Genomic DNA, 25,331 nt, shown 5'->3' with positions numbered 1-25,331 from the left:
GTGGAGAGGCCAGGACAGACTGCCAAAGCCACTGCAGTCCTAACGGTGCTGTGTTTGAGAAGGGGCTTATCGGCAGAATGGGCCATCTTTGGGGAGCAGGGTGTCTGACAGGAAGGCTGACATAAAGATTATGGATGATCACCTTCTGCAGGCCAGGGTGAGGGGGTCACTTTTGTTCCCCAGCAGATGCTCAGAGATAGCCGACAGAATCACGTGTGGGCAGCCCTGTACCCGATGGGCCAGCGCCGCCGGCCTGGCTGTAGCTGCCTCCCTCTCTCACAGACACTGCAGTGACCCCGGTTTGGGAGACTGCTGATGGGACAGGATTCCTGAGACCGGATAAAAGGATCAGGCTCTGATTCCCAGGCCGCCAGACAACCAACCCTTATTTAAATGCAACATAAACCAGTCCCCAGACTGTTTCTGGGGACGTCGGTGAGAACGAGGCCTCCAGAGTGGCCATGAGGGAGATAAGCACAGAGATGTGACTCATCCAGCTCATGACCGCTGTGGCTGGGGTGGTGAATTGGTGGAGCTGGAGAAGGGAGAGCTGCCTTTGCCCGTATGTCAGGCAGCTGCAGAGGAAGCTCCACACCCTCCATCTCATCAGCTGGGGCCAGTTGTTGCAGGAGAATGGCTGATTCGCTTAGTGATCTTGATCTCATCTCGGGCTATGGCTCTCACTGCACTAATAGACCTTAATGGCCCTGACCAGCTTCACCTGGGACCCACACCCTCCACCCGTGGGCCCAGGCACTCCATTTAAGCTCCACCTGGGGCCTTCAGTCTTGGTTTGAGCTGTGCTGTAGGAGCACAGGTCTCTAGCTCAGCTATACCCAGCTATGGACCCTGGTGCTCCCAACTTACAGATGGATTTTTCTAGCTTGATGCTGGACCTGCCTTGTCACTGTGGATCTGCCTGGTAATCTCTGGGCCTGACCCCGATATGTGGACCCACTTCCCAGCTTGGCCTCGGACCTGCCTCATGACCACAAACTTACCTGATGATCTGGGCTTTTGATTGAATCTGGCCACCATCTCTGGACCTGCCCTGCTTTTGTGGTGTGGTGGGGTGGAGCCTTGGCTGGTGAGGCCCCTGCCCTGCCAGCTGCATTATCCCCTCTCAGCTCCTGGTCCGATGGCCTCTGCTGCTCCCCGACAAATTCCCACCACAAATGCCATTGCCTACCTTTAATCTCTACTCAAGCACTATTCCCATGTGCGGCTGTGATGTCCTACTGCTGAACTTCATGCATGTAAGTGCTGAGAGAAGCAGCCCACAGCCAGGCAATCTCACTTTTAAGCTTCTGCTTTGCTTTGGAGCCTGGTGGGATCTCCCCTTCTCTTGTAAGCTCTGCTGGGAGTCATGTGGGAGTGCTGTAGCAGAGGCATCCCTTTGGATCTCTGATGTCCTGTATCTTGATTTTAGACTTGCAGTTCCAGGAATAACATCCTGGGCCACTGAACTTGCTTTCATTTCTTGCGGGCATGAAATTCCTAAGCCCCCTGTCAAACACAGGTTTGGATTTATCCCGCTGCCTCAGAAGCCCATGCTGGGAAAGTGGAATGTAGGATCTAGCCTTTCGCTGCTGTTGGGTGAGAGCTGTGTTAACTCCCTTCTTCCAGGCTGACCCTCCTCAGGCACAGATGTGTGTGAGTCATAGGCTGGACTCCTCATGTCTTGGTGGAAGCGAAGAGAGAGGGTGGGGTGATATTTGGTCTGGAAAATGTTAAAACAAATGATTTGTTCCAAGTATGTCTGGGAAAGGAGAAAAAGCCAAGGGATGATTTTATATTTGAAACTCTAGCTTTTAAAACTCTATTTATTTTGTGTTGAAAATTGAATGGAGGACCCACGTGAAACTATTCTCCTGGTGTTCTTGCCTGGCAAAATTAATGAAGCAGCGATAAAAGTAATGCCATTATCATAAGATGCTTCTCAGCAGAGATGCTGCTGGCAGGAAAGGCATATTCATTATCTGGTATCCCCTCACAAACCACTTGGCAATCCCTGCCCCGGCCTTGCACTGTATGAACCAGCGCAGGCTGAAGGAAGGGCACCATCACAGTGGTGTGGGGCCCAGTGCTTGAATAACAGCAGCAAGGGAGAGGAGTATTGACAGAGCAGGAGATGGATGTATATGGCCTGTTTTCCTTGTGTGTGCAGTTCTCCTGTTTTGATACAGATATATTTAAATTAAAATTCCACATAGAAATGTCCCTGTACAACAGGCATGGGAATACTGCTTATGTGATCACCATGAGTTCAATTTCCTCTCAGTAAACAGTTTCAGTAAGGAGCAGTTTTATGAGCTCTGATTTTTAGACCTGGACTGAATCCTTAGTTAATTCTGCTTCCTAGGCAGCCTGAGAACAAGCCCATGCTGTGGCAGGAGAAAAGCATTGCACATAGGCCTGGAAGCGCTCTGCTGGGAGACTGACTCCCTGTTGCAGGTAGAGACCTTCCGTAAATGCTTCACTTGTGCTACTCAAAGCATCTGGCCTTTTTCCAGGCAGACGCTGGTGTGCAGAGCCTTTCTGACTACTACAGAAGGGCAAGAACAGTATCCTACTTCCAGGATTATCTGCCTGGCCTGGGACCTTGCGCAGTTTGCCCTGTGTACTGAGTGCTCAGCGGATTTTTTGCTTGCTTCTTTCAATGCGGTACCCTAGGGCACCAGCTAGGAGCTGATTTTTCCAGACAGGAATGGTAAGGTGGATGTAGGTGCTCCACACTAGCACTGCCTGGTGCGGTATCTGCTTGTCGTCACGCGACAGGCAACAGCCTTCATTTCTGTGAAGACCTTCAATCACACTGGTTCCCGTCTACATCAAAGCTTTGAGTAGCCCGGATTTGCTATTTATCAAGCTGAGGAAGCCCCGTTCCTTAGCTGTGTGGTTTGATTTTTGTGTACCCTGGAATCCATTCTTCCCTGGAATGTCCCAGGGTACTTGTCTGCAGTCCTGAGTACGACATAAGTGTCCCTTCCTTTCCCTGATCCTAAGCAAATCTGTCATCCTGGCGGAAGCCAATGATGGAAACTTTCCAGGTGTAGGTGCAGGTGGGAACCAAATGGCTTTCTTGCTGCTTGCCTATCCCTGCATGGTATCATGAGTGGAAGGAAGCATTGTCAATGCCCAAACATCACTTGGGGAAGCTGCTCCATGGGAAAAGTTGCAGGCCAATGCCTCTTGGAGCGCTGTTGGAGAGAGCGAATGGATGCCAAGAGCGGTAAATAATTTACATTGGTAAAAACACAAAGCTGGGTGGTCTTGGGGTTCTCTTTCTTTCCCTCTTGCTTTGCATCTGTTCATATTTAGAGGCTGTTCATGGCTGTTTATACTCAGCTAGTCCTGGCATGTTTCTTGCTTTCTCCTTGGCTGCAGCAATACACATAATGAATGTGTTTGAGGCTCTGCAGCCAACGCTGCTGCTTCTAGGCAGAATGCTTTGCATTCTGTTTGGAATAGTACACCTGTGTAGTGTCAAAAGCATGACTTCCTTATCTCCTAGTGGGAGATGTTAGGTAGGGAGGACATCTGTGTCTGTGTGAGTCTGGTGGCACTGGAAGGAAGGGTCAGGAATGAACCAAAGTGCTTTTGCTAGTAGATTACTATGGGGCATGAGAAGGTTAAAGCTTGTGACCATGTCAGAGCATGTGTCACATGTCAGATCTCTGCGGTGCCTGCCAAGCTCTTAGTGTCGTGGACAGAGCACTGCTCAGGCTGGGAATGCAGACCATGCTCCAGTGGGGGGAGGTGTTTTTAGTTTTGTTCTCGTATCTCACTCCTCTATTTTTAATTGGCATTTTATTAAATCAACCTTCCCCAAGTCAAGTCTGGTTTTGCCTGTGATGGTGACTGGTGAGTGATCTCCCTGTACTTATCTCAACCCATGAACTTTTTCATCTTATTTTCTCCCCTTGTGTTGCTGAGGAGGGGCGGTGAGAGAGTGGCTTGGTGGGCACCCGGCAGCCAGACAAGGTTAACCCACCACCTTCTCACAAAAAGCTGCTGCTTCAGGCAATGCCAGCTCTTTTGCACCGTAAATGGTCTGGTATAAGACGACTGTTCCTGCCTCTTGGAAAAAGCCAGGAGGGCCAGAGGTGCTCACGACTTCTGGGTCTTACCTGAACTGTGTAGTGAAGCAGAGAGGGTGGCCAGAAAAGGAAAGGAGAGATGGTGGGTGGGGTGTCAAGGGATTTCCAGTGGGTGTCAAAAACTCCCACTGGAAATCCAAGCTTGCCACAAAGACGAAGGGAAAAAAAGCAAACTGGAAAAAGCTGTTTGTTTTAATCCAAAGGGTTTCATACAGTCTGCTTGCTGAGGGAAGGTGCCTTGATGAAGTCCTGTGTCAGGCTCACACTCCCAGGGTGAGAAGGGTCCCGAACAGTCCCTCACACTCTGTGGGCTCAGGCAGCCTCCCCTGAAAGGGCTTGGTCATTTTGGGAGACAAAGCAAGACCAAGTGCTGGGTTGGGCAATGCTGCTCCTGGTGACTGCATCCTCAGGAAGACAGACACAGTTACCATTGTGTGTTCCAGGACCTCTCTAGGTTAAACTGGCTGCTCAGGACACAGTGTTAAGTTGGAGCAAATGAGCCAGGGTTACTCATGCCAAACAGCTGTAGCGATGCCAGACCCCAGCACTGTGATGTTTCAGGGTATCATTAAGTTTTGGGCCAGTGCCCAGGCCTTGTGTTCCTGGTGGTGGAATGAAATGGGGTCCCTGTCCATTCTTTGTGGGCTGCTCTTGCTAGCTGCGGTGTGGCCAATGGCTTTTCTCTGTAACCCCGGGATGATGTGTACTTCCTGCTGCAGTTCCTATCTGATCTGGGAGCCTCTGTCCATCTGGTCCCAATTAGCCAAAATGCTGTGTCATCTCGATGCATGTCTGAAATATGGAGTTATTCGTAATCGTGCTCGTCAGAGATGGATGGGAGGGAGCTGAGCAGACACTGCTGTTTGGCATCTTGGAGAGGGTAGGGGGAGAACATCTTTTAAAGGAAGATGGGGAGGGCTGGAGATGAGATGGGCAGAGGGTGTAGAGTAATAGGCTTGGGACCATTTTTTTGTGAGGGACAGACAGGAGAGTAAAACTTAAGACTTGTAGGAATGAAATCTCTTTATACCGTATGCTTGGACCTCCAGCCCACGTTCATCAGCGTGTGGCTGGCTGTGGTGTACCTTCAGCGATTGTTCCCCTCTCCTTCCCTAAGTGGTGTAGTGTTGAGGTGACAGTGCCCTCCTCTGGCAAAACGAGAAATTCGAGGCTCGGGAGAGACAGTTCAAAGTGGGGACTATGAAGGCAACTGCTCCTACAAACACTCCTCTTATGAAGGTATGTTGGTGGCATAGGTCTCGTTGGGATATTCAGAGCCCTGGCGCAGGCTGTGGAACCTGCAGCGCAGGAATTCTGCACTTTTAAGGGAGTGCTGCAGCTACAGAAAAAAGTTGTTATCCGTTATGATAGCCATTGAGTAATGGACACCACTAATGCTGAGTCCCTCACACTGAAGGCCCTAGAAAGCATTCATGGTTTTTCTGACTCCTCAATGTTTCCATGTTGCAAAAATATTTGATATTCTTTTCCCTCTTTTTTCTTTCAGATCCTGTTTGACCAGGCTCAGAGGTCAGTTCGGCAGCAGCTACACAATTTTGTGAAAGAGTGAGTACTTGTCTTATCAGTTTGGTCTTCAGCTTCTTGAACTTCCATTTCACCTGTCCTTTATGCACTGGAAACAGAACTACAACCTCCACATAACTACCGAAGGCTCTGCCTGGAGCAGAAGAGACACTGAAGGGCAGAGGAAAGGATCTGGTTTGTGTGATGGCTGTTGCTATCATCTTGCTACGCTATCATTTGGTTGCTCAGTTGTCAACCAGCTGTCTTCATCCTGTTCCCACCTCATAGTTAAAGCTGGACATGAAGCATAGTTCCAGATCAGAGCATCATCCCAAAGTCTGGTAAAGTTCATCTGCAGAGCCCATCTTTGCTGCTTCTCACGGATCCTCTAGGTTGAACACATCCTAGAGTTCAGATCCCTGCAGAGCAGGGCTGGCTCTGCATCTTACATTGTCTTATGTTCGATGCAGAGTTTCATTAGTAGTTTAAACCAGTGCATGCTTGCAGAAGGGCAGAACTTTGCTGCCAAATGACTTTGGGGTCCAGCAGAATCATTGTGTTCTTAGCTCTGCACACAACATACTTAGTCACGCGAAATTACAGCAGCCCTGCTCTTCTGGAGTAACCTGAGCATCTGTCTGGAAGATGAGACTTACAGACAGGAGGGCCCTTCTTGTGCGGAGGGAGCAGCTAATCATCACTGTGCCTTCAGCTTGGAGCTTGACCGCTGGTTCAGAGTTCTTTGCTAATGGAAAGCAAGTTTACAATGCCCTGGTGTGAGCAATGCAGAATATTGCATATTAAAGGATGCTAACTTGCACATGGCAGCCCTGAGGTGCAGAAGAACTGGGCCCAGGAAGTTAATTGAATGGGGACAGTCTGTACCTTTGATCAAGTCTCTCATCAGGCTGTCCCTGCCATTGCTGCATTAGCATGTTGCCTCCGAGTGCCTCTTTCCCTGGGGCGGGTACCTAGCGCAGCGCGGGATCCCAAGTCAGCCGAATATAGGTCAGAGAGGCAGCGGAGGCCTTCAGCTAAGCAGGAGCTGGTTGCCATGGGAACCGTAATGGCCTGAATCCCTCAGCAGCTGTGTGGTTTGATGGAGGGAGGGGGTCCCTAGCTGCCCCCCCATTCCTCATCCCCATCTTCTTGCCTAGCACTCACCCTACCCTCGCTTCCTCTCTAATCATTTCTCTGATGAGCTCAGATTTAATCTGCTTAAGGCTGGCAGTCGGAAGGCGGAATTTTACCTTAATTTTGGGTCTGCCATCCTTTCGGCATCTTTGCAACTTACTCTTTTTTGCACTTGTACTGCTCAACCTCTGCGCTTGCAGGCCCTGGTGCCTTGATCTTTGCATTCCTCCTGCCCTTGGTTGGAAAATAGTTTCTATGCTTGGGACCATTTTGAATAATCCACCTACGGCCAATCTACAACTTCCTGGCTGACGATGGGAACAGAGGAACAATATGGGAACTGTGCCGTTGCGTGGTGATTCATACATATGTGAGAGGGCAATATTTACCCTATAACCTGCCCTCCCTGTCTCAAGCCCTGAAGGTCTTTACCTGATTTATTTTGGTGGTACACACAGGAGAGGTCAGCTTGCCCTGCCTGTGCTGTGAGTAGCCAAATGCTCTGTGACTGCCTTAGCATGTTACAAGGCACAGACCTCGCGAGTAGGATGGGTTTATTAGCTAAGTCTTGAGGTTGCAGTCATGCTGCCGCAGCCTGGCTTAGAGCTAGCTGAATTTCACATGCCTCTGAACTCCTGCTCCTTTCTGCTGGGGATATGTACAGATGAAGAAGCCATTCTCTCCAAAGCTGGATCAAAAGCTATGTAAAATCCCCACAGCACTTTGCTGCAAGTGACCGAAAAATGCAAAAAGTGACCCTGTTGTTTTCCTGTGAATGGAGCTAGATGGCCATGTAACTCAGCAGCTCTGAGCACTGAGGGCAATGTGAAGAAGCAACAACCACCAGAACAGTAATCCAGTCACCTCTATTTTCATTTATCCTTACCGTGCCTGCCCATGGTAGACTCTCTTGGCCAGAGGCTGATCCATACATAAGTATATGCAACTTCAAACAGTTTGCCACAGGGCAGACCAGCATTTACTGTCATGTTCAACTGAGGCTCTTCATCTTCCCTAGGGCAAAGAATAAGTGGATGCTACTTATTTACTAACAGTTTTTAACAAGTTTAAGTTACAACAACTTATAATTGAGGTAAACAGAGCTCCCCTGGACAGAAAATAAGTGTTTATGTTACAGCTGCAGTAAATCAGCATTGCTGCTTTCAACTCCTGAGGAACCAGGGCCCCTTGTAAGAGCTGATCTTCAGGAATTGCTGTCCTCACTTCTTTGTGGTCATGCAACTCAAATCAAGTCCTGCCTGAATGGTACCTGCTATTTAGTTTAAACAACCAAACTCAAAAACCCCTGCCTGTTGCTATGCCTTTATAGCCTCCCCCTTGCCCCTGCAAAGCAGACCCCTGATTCCATGTGAGGTCCCTAGGTGTAAATAAAACTTTGAAAGTTCATATTGTGGATCATGTATTTCTGAATGCAAATGTTAATAAATGTGCCTATTACAAAAGGGGAAAAGAATAGTCAAATGTCTGGATTTTAGTCATACAAGACAGAATCAGCTAGAGATGCACATGAATGGCCTGGGGCTGCCCTAGTTGAATGCCCTGTTCTGAATTTGAAAAGTAGCTGGTTTTACTCTTTTCACAAAGTGAAATACGAAGCATGTGTTTTCACAGGTAGGTTCTGAAATGTTCTGCTCACCACTTATTCTGAGGGCAATTGTGGACTGTCTTTAGGGCTAGATGCCATCTGGCCTGGCTTTCTGGATGCTGTCCTTGGAGAATTTCCTTAAGGCTTTGAAAGCAGTATGTAAGGTCCAATATCTTTCCTTGCCAACTGCCTCTAAAGAAAGACTGTCTAGAGTTAATCTGGAGTCAGTCCAGCTGGATGCGATGGAGCTTGGTGGGGTGGATTAGGATCCCAAGGGCATCTGGAGCAGGATCTCTGAGTGATCATAGTGTACCTGGTTGCACCTCTCCCTGCTCTGCTGGTATCAGCAATGTTCTGGCTGCTTTGTAACAATGATTCTCACCTTCTCATCTTCTTCGGGTTCCAGTGACGTCCGGAAGTTCAAGGAAACCAAGAAGCAGTTTGATAAGGTGCGAGAGGACATGGAGATTTCACTGGTGAAGAACGCCCAGGCACCTCGGCACAAGCCCCATGAAGTGGAGGAGGCAACAGGCACCTTGACCATAACCAGAAAGTGTTTCCGTCATCTGGCCCTAGACTACGTGTTGCAGGTTGGTGTCTGTGCCCCCAGCTCTGAATGGATTTCCCACTACAGAACAAGACGTCACAGGCAAATTGCTAAATAATCTACTGTAGGGAATTAAGAAGCTGAAGGATGAGAGAGGGCAAGTAGTCTTACATCCAGGTTCAAAAGGGTACCGGATTCCTAATCCATTGGACATTTTGCCCTCTGCCCCCTGGGGCAGGGAGTCCTTAGGACTGGTGTGTGATGGAGCATGAAACCACCAAGGCTTGCTGTAGTTCCAGGCGCTGGTGTAGTTGTACCACTATGAACCCATGTATGGCTTAGCAAAGCCCTGTAACTGCAGTAGGTGCCAGGGTTCTTTGAGCTGCCTTTTGGCATAATCCAGCCTGTCTATATGAAAGAGTAGGCTGTGCTGGGATGAGAGGACCTTCACTGGTGGGGCTGTGAGTTCTGTAGCTGATCACATCTGCTTGAAATAGTCACAGGATGTCTGTGTAAGAGAGGGAAGGCTCTTCCCCAAATCCTTACTGCTTTGATCTTTATAACTCTCCGGAGAGTCTGGCAAAACAGTGTCATGAAACTACTAAAAGTGAGAGATTGAACACAACACTGTCAAGTGTTGTCTGCAAATCATTGTCTGCTCCTACATGTAGAACACGTCCTTAAGGGCCAATGTCTGGATCTGTGTGCACATGTAAACATCCATGTGTGCATACTTGTGTTCCTGTCTGAAACGCCAGATGGATGTGTGTGCATGCGCAAATACACATCTGGATGGATGTATGTGTGTACGTATATGTATGTGCACTGTGCATATGTTGCATATGCATATGTTGCAACAGTGGAAATTCCAGTTGAATATAAGGCAAAAAAGTTTTCAGAGTTATGCAGCACTGGAACAGGGTCCCAAAGAGATTCACAGTCAACAGGACCAGGCTCTGAGCACCTTCCTATAACTCTGAAGTCAGTCTTGCTTTGCCCAGGCAATTGGACAGATAACTTCTGGAGGTCCCTTCCAACCTGTATTATGCTATGAGTCTGTGTGGGAACGTGTGCTTACCTATGTTTACGCCTTTGCATGGTACTGACATGACTCTTCATGTCTGTGACATGTTCTCCTTCCCAGAAATGCTACAGTACCTGAGAAGGGAAATCTTAATCATTTTTTTTCCATAAGAGAAGTTAAACACACTGCCTTAAACTGAATTTCTCTTCCCAGTGGGAGATTTCCTGGAGGAACATTCACTTACTGTACCCAGAATGGTCAAGCATTTTTCTTTGAATCATTCATAGGCTTCCTGTCAAGTCTGTCCTTTCAGGCAGTGGGTATATTAAGCAGACAAATTCAGTGTTAATATTGATCCATGTGTGTCTCCACTAGCTGTCACTCCCGCAGCACTGAACTAAGACCATCTGCCAACACGTTCTGTCTGATCATGAGGTAGTCTCTGATATCACATGCTCTGGCAGCTGTGGATAGAAAGGCAATGGTTTCCCCTTAAGGTATAAATCATGCATATCGCTGATCCTCCTTTAGGATTGCAAGTTTTTGCATCTAGGATTTTAGACATGACTGCAACTGTATTTGCTGGCAAGGTCACACTATAGTAAGCTCCCTCCATTTCTCCCACTGACAAAGAGGAAGAGTTCCTTTAATGTGCTGATCCAATACTGGGGACATTTCCCTGTTGGTCCACTGCAAAGTACCAGTCTAAATCCCTCAGTTTTGAAATGCATAGGCATGAACTTGTCCAGGCATCCTTTGGTATTTAATTAAGGATATAGTGATGAGAGTTACCATTTTATTCTTTTATATCTGAAAGGAGATCTTTTCCCAACTCTGTCCACACAACTGAAGGGCACGCCCTCATAATGAATTGAAACTATATCCTAGTTGCAGTAAGTTAAGCTCTCCCACCACAAATCCCAACTCAGATACCTGGGAAAAGGGACAACTTGGCTCACAGCAAAAATCAAGTCCCAGAATTTGCCATGGCGGAATCGGCTATGGACGGCACTGTGTTGGCAGAAAAGTCCTAGCTGGTCCTCATGCAAATGCTAGATGCAGAAAATCTTCCAACCAGCATCCTCTGTTTTCTCTCCAGCCTCCGGAGAGACAGACCCTTGTGGATCTGTTGCACCTTTTACATCTTGTAGAACTCATCTTCATTGTCTTTGACTTTGTCAACAGACCTGAAATTGGCATGGTCAAACTTCAAGGATCATAGAATAGAATCGTTTGGGTTGCAAAAGACCTTTAAGATCATCAGGTCCAACCGTTAACCCAGCACTGCCAAGTCCACCACTAAACCATGTCCCTAAGCACCACATCTACATGTCTTAAATCCCTCCAGGGATGGCGACTCAACCCCTTCCCTGGGCAGCCTGTCCCAATGCTTGACAACCCTTTCAGTGAAGTAAAATTTCCTAATATCCAGTCTAAACCTCCCCTGGTGCAACTTGAGGCCATTTCCTCTCGTCCTATCACTTGTGACCTGGGAGAAGAGACCGACCCCACCTCTCTCCAGCCTCCTTTCAGGCAGTTGTAGAGAGCGATGAGGTCTCCCCTCTTAGCTCCTTTTCTCCAGGCTGAACAACCCCAGGTCCCTCAGCCGCTCCCCATCAGCCTTGTGCTCCAGACCCTTCCCCAGCTCCGTTGCCCTTCTCTGGACACGCTCCAGCCCCTCAATGTCTCTCTTGGAGTGAGGGGCCCAACACTGAACACAGCATTCGAGGTGCGGCCTCACCAGTGCCGAGTACAGGGGCACGATCACTGCCCTAGTCCTGCTGGCCACGCTATTTCTGATACAAGCCAGGATGCTATTGGCTTTCTTGGCCACCTGGGCACACTGCTGGCTCATCTTCAGGTGGCTGTTGACCAACTGCCCCAGGTCCTTTTCCACCAGGCAGCTTTCCAGCCACTCTTCCCCAAGCCTGTAGCATTGCATGGGGTTGTTGTGACCCAAGGGCAGGACCCAGCACTGAGCCTTGTTGAACCTCGTACAATTGGCCCCAGCCCATTGATCCAGCCTGTCCAGGTCCCTCTGCAGAGCCTTCCTGCCCTCCGGCAGATCAACACTCCCACACAACTTGGTGTCATCTGCAAACTGACTGAGGGTGCACTCAATCCCTTTGTCCAGATCATTGATAAAGATATTAAACAGAACCGGCCCAACACAGAGCCCTGGGGAACACCACTTGTGACCGGCTGCCAACTGGAGTAAACTCCATTCACCACCACTCTTTGGGCCTGGCCATCCAGCCAGTTCTTTACCCAGCAAAGAGTACACCCGTCCAAGCCATGAGCAGCCAGTTTCTCCAGGAGAATGCTGTGGGAAACCATGTCAAAGGCTTTACTAAAATCTAGGTAGACAACATCCACAGCCTTTTCCTCATCCACTAAGTGGGTCACCTTGACATAGAAGGAGATCAGGTTAGTCAAGCAAGACCTGCCTTTCATAAGCACATGCTGGCTGGGCCTGATCACCTGGTTGTCCTGTATGTGCTCCATGATGGCACTCAAGATGATCTGCTGCATAACCTTCCCTGGCACTGAGGTCAGACTGACAGGCCTGTAGTCCCCCGGATCCTCCTTCCAGCCCTTACTGTAGATGGGTGTCACATTTGCCAACCTCCAGTCAACTGGGACCTCTCCGGTTAGCTCGGGGATTACTCGCACACCTTGAAGAGAGCAAAAAGGACCAGGACCCAGTAAAGCACAGTTCAGGGTAAGACTTTTCACTGTAATGTAGCACATTTCCATTATTATAGTGGCTGTTTTATGGCTATACATGGCCAGGAGGAGCTACTGCTGTGAAGTGAAACTGTCTGTTGGTGTAAAGCAGGGTTACTAGTTCCAGTCCTTTTTCTTTTTTTCTTTTTTCTTTTACCTAGCATACTGGGTGCAGAAAGGAGGGATCTAGGAGGCTGGGGATATACCTGAACTACTTTGTCTCCCCTCCTGTCTTGCTGGAGCTGATGACCAGGTTGCTTAGTACAGAAGCAGGAGGCTGACCGTGGCGTGCCTCACGGGTACTGTTCCAAGCAGAACCGTGACAGGCGCCAGCAAGCTGCCCTTTGGTAACTTTTACTTAGTTTTAGGTTCGGTTATTGCAAGCATAGTGCTTCTAAGCAAACTGATGCTGAATTTATAAATGAGTTATTAACACACTGGAACCAATTGTCTGTCATGGTAACACATGATTCATGATGCTGACAGCTGAAGCCCCGTCGAAACCTTCTGCTACGTTTGACAGTTTCTTCAGTGCTAATTGCAGCACTTGTAAGACGTCCCAGTGTAGCTCGTGGGGTCTGTGGGCAAGCTATTATGTAACTATGTGCTATTCATTTTTTACTTTTGAAATTATATTCTCCTGGGTCAGTTCTCAACCTCTTACATTTATTTTTTTAATTATTTTTAAATCTCAGGGATATTTTTCACTTGCAGATCCTTGGCCCAATATCAGAGAAATGTACTAGGTCTCACAGAGTTTGCTTTTGTCCCCAGTTAAAGGAGATTTGCAGTAGTTTTATCTCCATTTGCAAGAGATGCTGATGGTTGTAGTCTCACTGGTAGAGTGATGAACATTAGGAACAGGTACTACCTTTCTTGTCCTTGCTACATACCTCATAGTCCTGGTTATTCCAGTCTTCCTGTTCTTCCTTTCAGGGCAAAGATTGCTGTTCGCTCCAAAAAGTGCTGTAACTGTGAAATTGCATGGAGTAGGGGTTAGCGTAGGGGTCATTTTCCCAGTGGCATAGGACAATACTGGAGAGAGAGAAAGAACCAGGGCGTAGCACCTTGCTGCATTGTGCCCAAGGTTTTATGGTAGGGATTTTAAGTGGAACTTATCTGATCAAAGATGCAGGCAGTGAACTGTGAGGTGTCGAAGATGAGCTTCTACAACCACTCTGCTAAGCACCTGCTGGAGGACTCAAGGAATGGCCAGGCTCTCCTGTCCTCACAGTAAATGCTCCAAACTGGTTCTTTTGCAGTAGCAGGGGGCATCTCCAAAGCAATGCTATCTTGCTGTTGCAAGAGGTACTGCAGTTCTTCCCTGGCCAGGAAGAGGTGTAAGCCTGAATGTGCTGGAGGGCCTCTTCTTCCACCCCAGGAGCCCAAGCACATCAGGGCTGGCACAGGAAATCCTGAGCTGCTGCTGCTTCTGTGTGGAAGGGATGTGACGGTCTCTGGGACAGTCAGCCATGCACTTTTCTCCAAGAAAAATGGGTGTGCAAAGGATGTGCACACTGAGAACATAGGCCCCCCACAGGTACCACAATCTCCTGGCTGGCTTCACTATAATTACTGAAAAAACCCATAACACTACAGTGGTACTGCTCAGCCTGCTAAGTGAAATCAAAGCAGTGACCTGATTGATTAAACATCTCCTTCATGTGATACCAGATTGCACTCTGGGGTCACTGTTGTCGGCCTGTATACAGACATACACCTAGCAGTGACCTTAACCAGTAGCAGCCCAGGTCAGAAAATGCATCTGTGCTCTTTCCCTTTTTATTCCACCTGGAACTCACCAGAACTGTCTTTTCAGAAACTAACTTTTTGGAGCTGTCCTTGAATAGTTTGTGGTTTGCTGCTAGGGGTATTGCAGCAAGTTGTTCATACTTAGATCTCCATGCCAAACTGCTTAATGCTGCTGATACTGAGAGCCTTATCTTGATTCCTTCACAGATCAACGTCCTGCAGGCCAAGAAGAAGTTTGAAATACTGGATGCGGTAAGGGCTCTCTGTGTTTTCTGTGGCTGCTCTCAGTGACTCAATGAAAGGCAGCCCTCTCCATTTCAGGTTGCATGGGTCGACATACCGACTCCTCGGTCTGCCCTGGAGATACTGTCTGGGACTGCTCTGGGGGCTGCAGGTATGCTAACAAGAAGGGAGAATGAAGGACCAGCAAGACACTCCGCAGGCCAGAACTGGAGGGGACTTTCAGGGGTGAAGGACACTGCTTTTACTGCTTTGTGTTCACAACAGGGGTTGCCTGACAGTGTGGAAGGATTTGTGAGAGGAAGAAAGGAGAAGAGGGAGAGGCATCTAATGGATAGATTGCTTTGGGAAGGGAAAGGGTTAGACCTTGAAGAGACTTGTTTGTGGGTAATAAAGGATAGGGACTTTTCACACTCACTTTGTCCCAGAACCTGTTCTGACCTTGCTGTTGTTTCCCTCCCCAGATGCTGTCCTTCATGCATGCCCAGTACACCTTTTTCCAGCAGGGCTACAGTCTTCTCCATGAACTGGATCCCTACATGAAGAAACTAGCCACAGAGGTGAGGGGACAGGGAATATGGTTGACTCAATCTGCTTGTTTGCACCCCTTTATCCTGAAAGGACATCCTCTTTCCTATTCAGCTACCATTACTTGGTAATCAGGGAGTGGTCAGAGCATCATGCTTGTTGGATGTTCAGTAAGCCATGCTGCACTATGGGGTGGCAGCCAAAAGCTATGGTTACTTTCAGTGCACACCCAAACACAGCCCTTTTCCCCTCTTGTGGGGACTTCTCATGTTAGGTGGGGCTGGTGTAATCCCAGAGCAGGGAAGCAGAGATGGACAGTGGCTCATAAACCTTCCTGACTTTTATACCTGGTGTTCTCCTGCCTGCCTTTAGCTGGACCAGCTAGTGATTGATTCTGCAGTGGAGAAGAGGGAGATGGAGCACAAGCATGCGCTGATACAGCAGAGGGTGAGTCCTGGGGCTGCAGCTGGGTCCAAGCAGCACTTCTCTCAATCAGTGCAGTTGTCTGAATCACACAGTGGCAACTGCCATCTGACAAGGGGCCTTGCTGGGTTACTCCTTCACAGCCTGCAGCAGTAGCAGCAGCAATTGTTGAGATGAGAGTAATAACCTTGTGGATGCTGGGAGGTCTAGCTATTAGGCAGGCCTGATCAAATGCAGGGCGTTCAGCTACTGACGCATCTGAGGACACAAGGGAGAGGGACACAGGGAGGACCCCATGGGTCAGGGCACCTGGGTTGTTTTCCCAGCTCTGCCACTGACCTGCTCTGCCTCTGAGCAAGCCTTCCTTCTATGCTTTGTCTCCCTCTTTGCTACTGAGGATGTGGGAAGATTTAAAGGTTCATGTTCTATAAATGGCTCTGAGATAGAGGAGTGGATGTAGTTGTTTGTAATCGCCTGTGAAAACAACTTGACTGCATAGCAGAGCTGCTTTTGGGGGGAGGTTAGAACACTTTTCTCCCACCTTTTTTTCTTTCTCTCTCTCTCTGTCTCTCTCTCTGTCTCTTTCTCGTCTTTTCTCCCCCAGTCTCTCATCCTTCCTCTGGCTGAGCAAGCTAGCTTTTGTCTGGCAAACCCTATGATCTCCAGCTACTGCAGTATTAGCATGTCCCTTCTGACACCTCTCACTGCCTTACCCCATGGTGAGGCAGCAGTATGGCAGCATGCCGGAGTGCCCGGCCCAACCAGATGGCCAGAGTCCCTGTTCAATCATCCAGCAGATGAATGAGTGGATGCGCTCCTTTGCTACCCATAGACAGGACTTGCTGCAGGGCCTTTTCGTCATTCATATGGAACTCACACTGTACCGAAGTGATGTTAATGTGTTGTGGGGGAGAGAGAGCAGGACTCTGTACTGCTGTTGAGAGAGGGGTGTGCTGCAGTGAACTTCTTTCATGCAAGTCTGCTCCAAACCGCACTTCAGATTATTCTTGCTTAGCTCCTGTGACATGATATGGCTACAGCCTTGAGCAGCATAACTTTGGAAAGGTTCGTGGGGACCCAAGCAATAGAGCTGCTATGGCTGAGCAAGCTGTTGTTTTCAGCTGAGCTATGGTAACCCACTGTGTGTGTGCTCTCACCTGCTGTAATGGGAGTAACCACCATGAACTGGCAAGATAATATAGTTTATTATCAAACAAGTCTGAGCCTTCACTAGGGAAGCATCTTCGGTTAACATGAGTTCTGATTTTCCAGACCATTCATCTGGGAATGATTCCAAATCTGAGGCTTGTAGAAACATCAACTAATTTTTTTTCTTTTTTCCTGTTCCTTCTCTTCTTCGTGGATTGCTGACCTGCCCCTGCAGACCCTCCTGCAGGTGAGTACCCACATGTATTTCCTTCTTCTGGCATCTTCATTGCTCAGAATTAGCACTTGGCCGCTCTGGATATTTACTAAGTCCTGCTTTTGAAAACAAAACAAAGAAACCTTGCCATAGCATTAGTGCTGTAACCTGAATACTGAAGATGGAATCTTAAAGCCCAGCTTCAAGTGAGTTTGGTTTCATCCTCATCAAAGTTGTTTTCAGTCCTGTGCTAAAATAAGATTTCAGTTCCCTCTACTCTGTATGGTGGTCAGTCTTGACTGGGAGTTCAGTATTGCAGGGGCAGCAGTACTTGGCTGGCACTTAATGCGTGTTTGGTGCCTAGCAGCCTTTGAGGACCACGGGTCTGGTGGGAGGTGAATTGGCTGCACGGGCTCATAACAGAGGGTGTTGGTGGACTTTCAGCATACACACACACACACACACTCTCATGCTCTGTGGGCACAGTAAGAGGGGATTTCAGAGAGCCCTGAGAAATAGCTGTTCATGAGCCAAGCCCTGAGTAGGAATTGCTAAGGAGTCCGTATCTGGTAGGCACTTGTGTGGATCAATACTTCTCAACAGGAGGAATCTAAGTGGCTGCTGTTTTCTTTCTAATGCTCTCTCTCAAAAATGTCATAACCCATGAAATGGAAACGTAACCAGATTTGAAAGCTAATGACAGACATTCCCTGTGAATCAGCCTGTGCATATGCTCCCTTTGGTTAAGTGTTCTGAGGGAGGGGTAAATCCATTTGTGAACTCTCAGTTCCCCTGGGATTCTGCTGGAGTGATGACTTCATTCGAGGGAACATGGAAAATCTCTCTAGCACAGTGCATTTCAGTTAAATCTCTTTACGTGGCCTTGCTGACTGGACTAGCAGGGGAAGTAGAGGTCAGGTTCCAAGAGGGAGAACGAGCAATTCTCTTCATCAGGATACATATGCACAGAGCTGCCGCTCTTTCTGTGCATAACCTTGTAAGAGAGCTGAACATCCCTACTGCAATTTAGGATTTAAAGCTTCCTGCCTGGAAACGTTAAGAGACTGCTTTTCAGCTACCCTGAGTCAGTGTTGCTCCTCCCTTTGCAATGGAGCATGGCACTCTGCATCTGGTGAGCATCTCGCCATCTCCAAAGGGAGCACGGCACGTATTTTGAATATATATCTTCATGCTGAGCCCAGAATACCCTCTGGTCTCTTGAAAAATTTGGAGATTTAGTTGCGCTTTATTAGAGAGGAGTGGCAGAAGTATCCTTTTTTCCTCAACACAGTGTCTTCCCGAACAGCCTGCTAAGGCATGACAGAAAGGGAGGGAATCCAGTTTAAATAATACATTTTGAAGTGTTCTTGGGGTGGGGGAGCTGTGCAGATTCTGAAGATAGGGCCTTGCTCATTGAATTGTCTTTGGGCAGCTTTGAGGCATGGAGGGCAGCCTTCTAAGAGCCAAGTTCCTGAGGAAGTGGTCTGTGGCATTTTGTTTTGTTATTGTTTTAATTAAAATAAATTTGGTAGGAGAGAAAAACTCAGCACAAATCTTGACTATTTTCTTTGATACTGGAATTCAGGTGCCTTTTTCCTATGCCACCCGTTCCCCATCTTCCCTCACGGAACCCCTGCCACCTTTGGGGCAGATTCCTAAGGCAGCTATCATTTCAAGCTGTCATTTTAACCACTGCCCCCTCTGCCTTCCCAGCTCCAGAACCTTAAAGAGAGCTCCATTTGCAGCTTCACACATCATATGAAAATAATGCTCACTTATACAAAAAGGGTTCCAATAAAATCAGCAGGAGGAAAGGAAGAATCTCACTTTTTATGGGCTACAATAAATATTTGAGTTATCCTCCTGTTGTGCAAAGAGAGAGGAGAGTTTCAGCATGAAGGCTGGGGGAGCCTTTCTTCTGAGTGCGTGTGGGATGCATGTGTGCAAGGACTGCAGTATGGAATACGTTTCTGCAAAAGCTGAGGAGATAGTCTTGTAGCTTCCCACGTATTTCTCTTGTGTGTTGAACTAAACTGTCTTAAACCACACATGTAATGAGTTTGTATGTTTTTAGGTAGGCTGAGTTGCTTCAGAATGATGCACAAAGACACGCAGGGCCTGGTGTAGGTTGGACCACTTAGGAGAAAAATTTTGGAGAACTTAGCACTGGAACACACAGACCTAGGAATTTTTTCCAATGGAAAATGAGGAGAGAAACAGTAACATTTAAACCAGTCCTCCCTCGCAGATCCTGACCTGCCTGAATCCTTCCACGGCACCAAAACTGACAGGCCACTCTCTGAAGGTGGAAGAATACAGGGCTATATAAAAGCTCCTTTGCAGCCTCATGCCTGTTCCCCGGTCCGGAGTAGCAGGAGAAGGAGTTGTGCTTCTGTTGCCTGTTTGCATGGGAAGAGGATGGAGTGCCAAGGCAGAGCTCTCCGCCTCATTTAGTCCAGCTGGTAGATAACAGACTAGGGGCCATATGGCACTTCAGCACCCCGATTTCTGTGGCTGCAGTGGAGCAGGGGTGGAATTACTGGCCAAAGGGTGGCTCTGCTCCAGGAAGCGGGGGGAAGCCGACCCTGCTGAAGGCAGACAAGCCTGGCTCTGTTAAGGCCAGGGAGGCATTCGGTGAGCATCATCCTGTCAACTTTGCTCTGTGTTGCCTGGCTTCTCCCACTCCCTTCTGTGCCTCCATGACAGCTGTATGATAATTAGCCCTTGCTCTAAGCTGATTGACTGTGAATAGGAGGCATGAGGAGGGGGTAAGCAGGTGGTCCCCAGAGGCCAGCAGACTTCCTTCCCCGGGTGCCCCTTGCTTTGAGAGGAGCCAACGGCAGAGCTTAAAGCTTCCCAAAAAGGAGTAGGAGGGATAAAGGAGAAGGGGCTGAAAAAGAAATCCCTCCTTCCCTGCCAGCCCACGGTGCTTAGCAGAGATGCTGCTCTAGAGAGCGAACAGAGAGAGAGAGAGGGAGGACACAGAGCTGCTCCCTGCTCTCTAGGCAAGAGCAGCAAAACCTCCCTTGCAGCTGGCATCATGAAGATTTTCGGCAGGCTTGAATACCTCCTGGTAAGGAGACTCCTGCAGGGTTGGTTTGACTTGGGGAGAAAGTTTAGAGGGCACTTTTCCCTGGGGGAGCAAGGATTGTGCCTGTAGGACCTTGCTTGCTGATGTGACCCAAAAGCAAGTACAGCTTTATTACTGCAGGAGAGCAAATGTGTTTGGTTCTGTTTCTGGGATGGAAAAGCTCTGGGGCAGGGCACAGATTTCTGTGCATCATCTGCTGGCAAGCTGCAGAGCAGGGAGATCATTTGGCATTAGGAAATTCAAGAAACAAAAGGTCTGTAAATGGGATTTGGCCGGAATGAATGAAAGCTGTCTGCGCAGAACGGGAATGTAGGTGGGGGAGCCCTCCTCCAAATTCCATCTGCCTCTGAGGGTTTTGGATTGTACACAGTATATACACAGAGGTAAAAATAGCCAGATAGAGAAAAGGTTGAAATATATTCAGGCACCAGAAGAGAACAGAATGTGCGTGCACCAGTGTTTGTGTGGAAGAGGTGTGTGTGCATCTTTAGGGAATGTCAATATTCCTCTGAACTATGTTCTTTTTAGAATCGCATAGCCAAACTAGTCACATACAGCTTTTAACTCACTCCCAGGAGAAGTTCTTTTCAATGCATGGATGTATACATAATGTTGTTAGAGTGTACATAATATTATTGTTAAATACTGAGCATCATTGGTTACTTAAGTAAAGAGGGCACTTTTGGATAAAGCCTTTGTCTTCTATGAGGGAAAGCATGTATCGCGTGTGTTGTCGCTTATCCTAAGTGGTATTGATTGAAAATAAAATAACATGGAGGTTTGGCAGTAAGATATGTTTCTCTGAATATCTAAAAACACCTGGACTGAAATGATTCACTGGTCATGATTGCCTAGTTTTGACAGTGTTTTCTATCAGTAGAAATCAAACCATTGTACAGAAAAGGACAGTATCATTATTTCCACATTGAATTGATACGCTGAGGGAGTAACGCTATGGCTTTTCAGGGAGGGCCATTGCCGTAGTGATTGTGTTTTAAAGAATTTTAAGGAAGTCTTGGTATTTTAGAGAAAGGTTCTGTCTGTTCTCAGCTAGGTGTTGTCCTCTTTGGGATAGCAATGAACCTATAAACAAGACTTTCCTCCTTCAGTGGGTATGCTCTGAGGCAGGGCTCCTTACTTAGAAGACTCCCCCCTGCCAAGGATTCCAGGCTGATGAGGAGCATCTTCACTCTTCATGTTAAGTCTGTTCACTGAAGCTGGAGGTTTATTTAATTTCATCAGCCATTTTCTCTGCATGAAAAACTGGCTTCACAGGAGCAATTGGAAGAGCTCGTCTGGCCTCTGCAATGCAAGCAGTCTCTGCATGCTGTGTGGAGATGGACAAGGGAGTTCTTAACTGAGTGGGCTGTGAGGCAACCTTCAAATAGGGTTTTTTCTTTTTTTTTTTCCTTTTTTATTCTTTCACGAGTCCGTGCCTGTGCAGGGTTTTTGCTTTCCATTTGCTGGTTTGAAAGTGTCCGCATTAATGTCCTTTTCCACATCCCTATGGATGTGTCTCTTGGAATGTGTTACTTCATTGTTGCTTCAGCAGCATTCGGTGTGCTCCATGGAAACCATTGTGATGTCATTTCTGAAAGAATATCAGTTCCCAGGCAGCCTCCTCTGTAAACTCAGAGTGACAGGACTGAGAAGGGGAGGGGACATCAAGACAAGATTGGTGTGATTTACTGAAAGTTGGTGAAGTAAAGAGAAGCAGATGATTACAGAGATCTGGTTTCTTATTTTGGAAGACGTCCGATTTATTTTACCAATGTGTGATCCAATGTGTCGCTGCTGTTGCTAATCATGATTGCATATGCAGTTGTAGCCAAAGCCATTCAGATCCCAATCCTCAGAAGCCTTTTCCGTGTCAAGCATTTTTTCATATTACAGAGACAATGAGGTGCTAAATGCAGACTTAATAAATCAGTCCAAACTCATTTAGAGCAGACGTGCCTACTCGTGTACATTGCAACGATGGGAGGGATTCGGTAAAAGGTAGTTTGTTAAAATAATGCATTAAAATCTCATGTATAGCAGGAAATGTAAAAGAGGGGACAAGAGAAAGTGTATGTGTGTGCTCTCTTACCCTGCTTTGTCAAGGGTAAGATTTGAATCGAGAAAGTTACTTTGAATGTTGCAGAATGGGTGACACATTCCTTCTCCACCAGCACCTCGCAGACATCGCGGCTTGGCTTACAAGGTTGGAAGGTTTTTATTTCCTAGTTCTGTGTGGTGTCAGACAGCCCACAGATGTGCTGCATCCCTTGTAAGAGTCAGAGAGACTTACCGATGGCGTAGTTGGTGATGTGCTTGGCAGGAGCTGTGTCCGTCAGCCAGGACCCTTCGACTTATTTCCCAGAACTGACAGGATCAAAATCTTTTTGTGTCAACGATAGAGCAGATACAGGGACACATTAAGGGCAGGTCTGCCAGTTAAGGGGATTCATTGTCACACATCTGTGTGTATCCAGCTGTGGCCACACACTACCATGATGTGTCAACACCATTGGCAAGATGATCTCCTCAGTCAGTTTCTAAGCTCGCTTTGACCTGGAATCAGGTATCTCAACAGATGTTCTTTAACTCTTTTTCCAGCGATTTGTCCTCTCTTTCCAATGGCTATGGTAATAAAGTTCCCTGTATGGGCCACAGCAAGAAGATGTGCCTAGGGATCCGTTGTTTAAGCCCATAGTTTAAGCTTGCCCTAGTGTGCTGGAAGTTTCACAATTGCACTTGCCATGATTTTGCCTTTCAGCTACCCGAGCCATTTCTGTACGTTTCCCTTTTGGCCTTTGCCTGGCAGTGAAAGGAAAAATGATACGATCAAGGGGATAATTTCTGGATTTTATTTTCACCCTCCCCTTTCCCTTATTTCGTTTGCCTCTCAACACTCTCAATACCTTTGTAGCAAAGACTTCAGGTGCTTCCAAGCAGAGTGCAATGGAATGGAACAAAGTCCCCCTGCGGACCAGACTGCTGCAGGCCCCGGGGATAAGAGGCAGACTGGTCCTTATCCCTCAGATCTCTCCCTTGATTTGTACCTACTTTACAAATCCAGTTTACAGCTCTGGTCGATGTATTCTGCCCTCAACTGCCCTGCAGTAGTTCTGTTGATAGCAGTGGAGTTGCTCAGGAATTACACCAGCAGAAATATGAGCAGAATTTGGCCTGGGGATGTTTCCTAACCAATGAGAGAACAAGGAAGAGAAGTATCTTCAAAGTAATGCAAACACAAGCCATTCTTCCCAGCAATGTGTTTCTATGTTTGGACATCATCCAGATGGCTCCCTGTCGTCTTAGCTGTATATGCGCTTGGTGGTTTTGTGTATAATTTCCTCTTTCTAAAACGGGGCCTGGTGCAGGTTAGAGTTCTTTCAAAGGCAAGGAGCAACTCCATGTGCCGTCAGCTGTTCTGCTTTAGCCATTCAGTTTGTAGAGAGGTGTAATACAATACAGACTCAATGAGGTTAAATTCACACCTGGCTTGACTCCACTGGTTTTTAGTGGGTTTACCCTAGTGACGCATATGGCCCATCTGTTCCTCCTGCACTCATCAGCAATATATCCTTCTTACCATCACACTGCTTGATTATATAAGGACAGCTGAAGAAGTCAGGTGATTATATTTAGACCCTCCCCCTTATTTTTACCTCTTCCACAAAGCGAGGCACAGCTAAGTAGTCATTTTTCAGCTGTGCTTGGAAGGGTTTTGCCCTACACTTGCTGTGCACTTTTCAACAAGGTCCAGATTTTTGGATGTTTGCATTATTTATTATAAAACAGTGCAAATTCTCATCAAATTTATAGAATTGTCGCTTTGGAGCAGCTCTACAAATATCACACATTCAAATATCTACGAGTTAGAGGAAAATTCCCTCTAGCCTTTGTTTGCAATATGTACATGAAAGACATCTGCAGAAGAGGACCCCCATGGGATTCACCCTCTTATGGCAAGAAAATTTGGGGCTGAGCAGACCTCTTAATTGGGTGCCTTACAGCAGTTTCTAGTGTCTAATTGGGCATCACGCTGTCTTTCCAAGGAATGACTCAGTCCTGCCCCATTATATCTCCTCCTTCTGTATCAGTATTATTCTTATTATGACACCTCCCAGGCAAGCTTGCATCTCTGCACATGAAAATAACTCATCTTAATGAGAGTGAAGTGCATGTCGCCTAGCAACACAGCATCACAAGGGTCTTCATATGCTGAGCTGGGAAGGGCACTTAACTTAATGGGGCTGTTTTCACTGCACTGTTGTGTCTTTGAACCAAGTAGTACGGGGGAAATATTTCCGCCTAAGAGGGAGAGAGGTGTGGGTAGAATGCATCATTAGGGTGGAATCAATGTGCAAAGAGACAATGTGCCTTAGTTCCCCCGGTTAGAGGGGAAAGTCGTTTAGGTTTCAGGACCTTGTTTCTCTTGGGAAGGAGGCAGACCATTGCCCAGGGAGAAGGATCCCACGTTCTGTGAGAGCAGCTGCTATTCTCTCTGCTCTGTGTCTTGCTCACCAGCTGTCAGAATCCATAAGATCTATCTGATGAATCAGTGCCAAACCAGACAAATCAGCTCTGACGGGTAGCATAGCACAGAGAATTGAGTGAGCGCAGATTGGAGATGGCATATGATGATAGTTAATGAAAATGGAATTGATAAGTCTTCCCCTCTAGAAATCATCATGCCTGTTTTCCTTGTGTGAAAAGGCTGGGGTTTGTTCTGCTCCTGGCCCCTTGCAGAATGGAGAGGTGGCAGCAGCATTGCTAACTCACTTGGCCAGTGAAAAGCACATCTATTGCTTTACTTCCCATTGTAGACTGCCCCAAATATTGGGAATTTTTAGCCCTCATGATAATAAGCTACCTGCCTTTCTCCTTATCAGCTACCAGAGGGGGGAAATACAGCATGTGTAGTACTTTCCTGCAAACAATAGGGACAGATAAGCTTACTGGAATGAGGATAATTCATGACTGCTATTCATGGCTGCAGCCCACTAAGGCACAGGGTTATGCTGTGACAGACAGCTCTGCCTGAACCTTAGGATTTTGACATAGATGTTTTTCTCTTCTTGATGTTTTCATCAGGCTCACCTTCATCTTGGTCCTAGAGAGTGCAGTCATGTTAGAGTCTCAGTCTCTTTCTATTTGCAGGACTTCTCCTATGATGACTCGAAGGTGGAGTTTAATGTTGATGCCCCGAATGGAGTGGTGATGGAAGGCTACCTCTTCAAGAGAGCGAGCAATGCTTTCAAAACATGGAATCGGTGAGTAATAG

General features: G+C 47.4%; 1 protein-coding gene across 1 annotated transcript in view; it reads left to right on the top strand.

Moving 5' to 3' along the window:
• The window catches only part of ACAP3 (ArfGAP with coiled-coil, ankyrin repeat and PH domains 3), a 108,952-nt gene that overhangs the window by 59,288 nt on the left and 24,333 nt on the right, over window positions 1-25,331 (top strand). Inside the window, exons 5-11 of the mRNA XM_072883607.1 lie at window positions 5,608-5,666; window positions 8,771-8,954; window positions 14,622-14,666; window positions 15,119-15,214; window positions 15,555-15,629; window positions 16,990-17,001; window positions 25,208-25,320. Coding sequence (XP_072739708.1) covers window positions 5,608-5,666; window positions 8,771-8,954; window positions 14,622-14,666; window positions 15,119-15,214; window positions 15,555-15,629; window positions 16,990-17,001; window positions 25,208-25,320 — 584 coding nt within the window. The remainder of the gene's footprint in view (window positions 1-5,607; window positions 5,667-8,770; window positions 8,955-14,621; window positions 14,667-15,118; window positions 15,215-15,554; window positions 15,630-16,989; window positions 17,002-25,207; window positions 25,321-25,331) is intronic.

This window comes from Ciconia boyciana, chromosome 19 (assembly GCF_034638445.1).
Source record: "Ciconia boyciana chromosome 19, ASM3463844v1, whole genome shotgun sequence".
NCBI lineage: Eukaryota > Metazoa > Chordata > Aves > Ciconiiformes > Ciconiidae > Ciconia > Ciconia boyciana.
The sequence above is the reverse complement of the archived record's forward strand: the minus strand, read 5'-3'. Positions and strand labels throughout refer to the sequence as shown.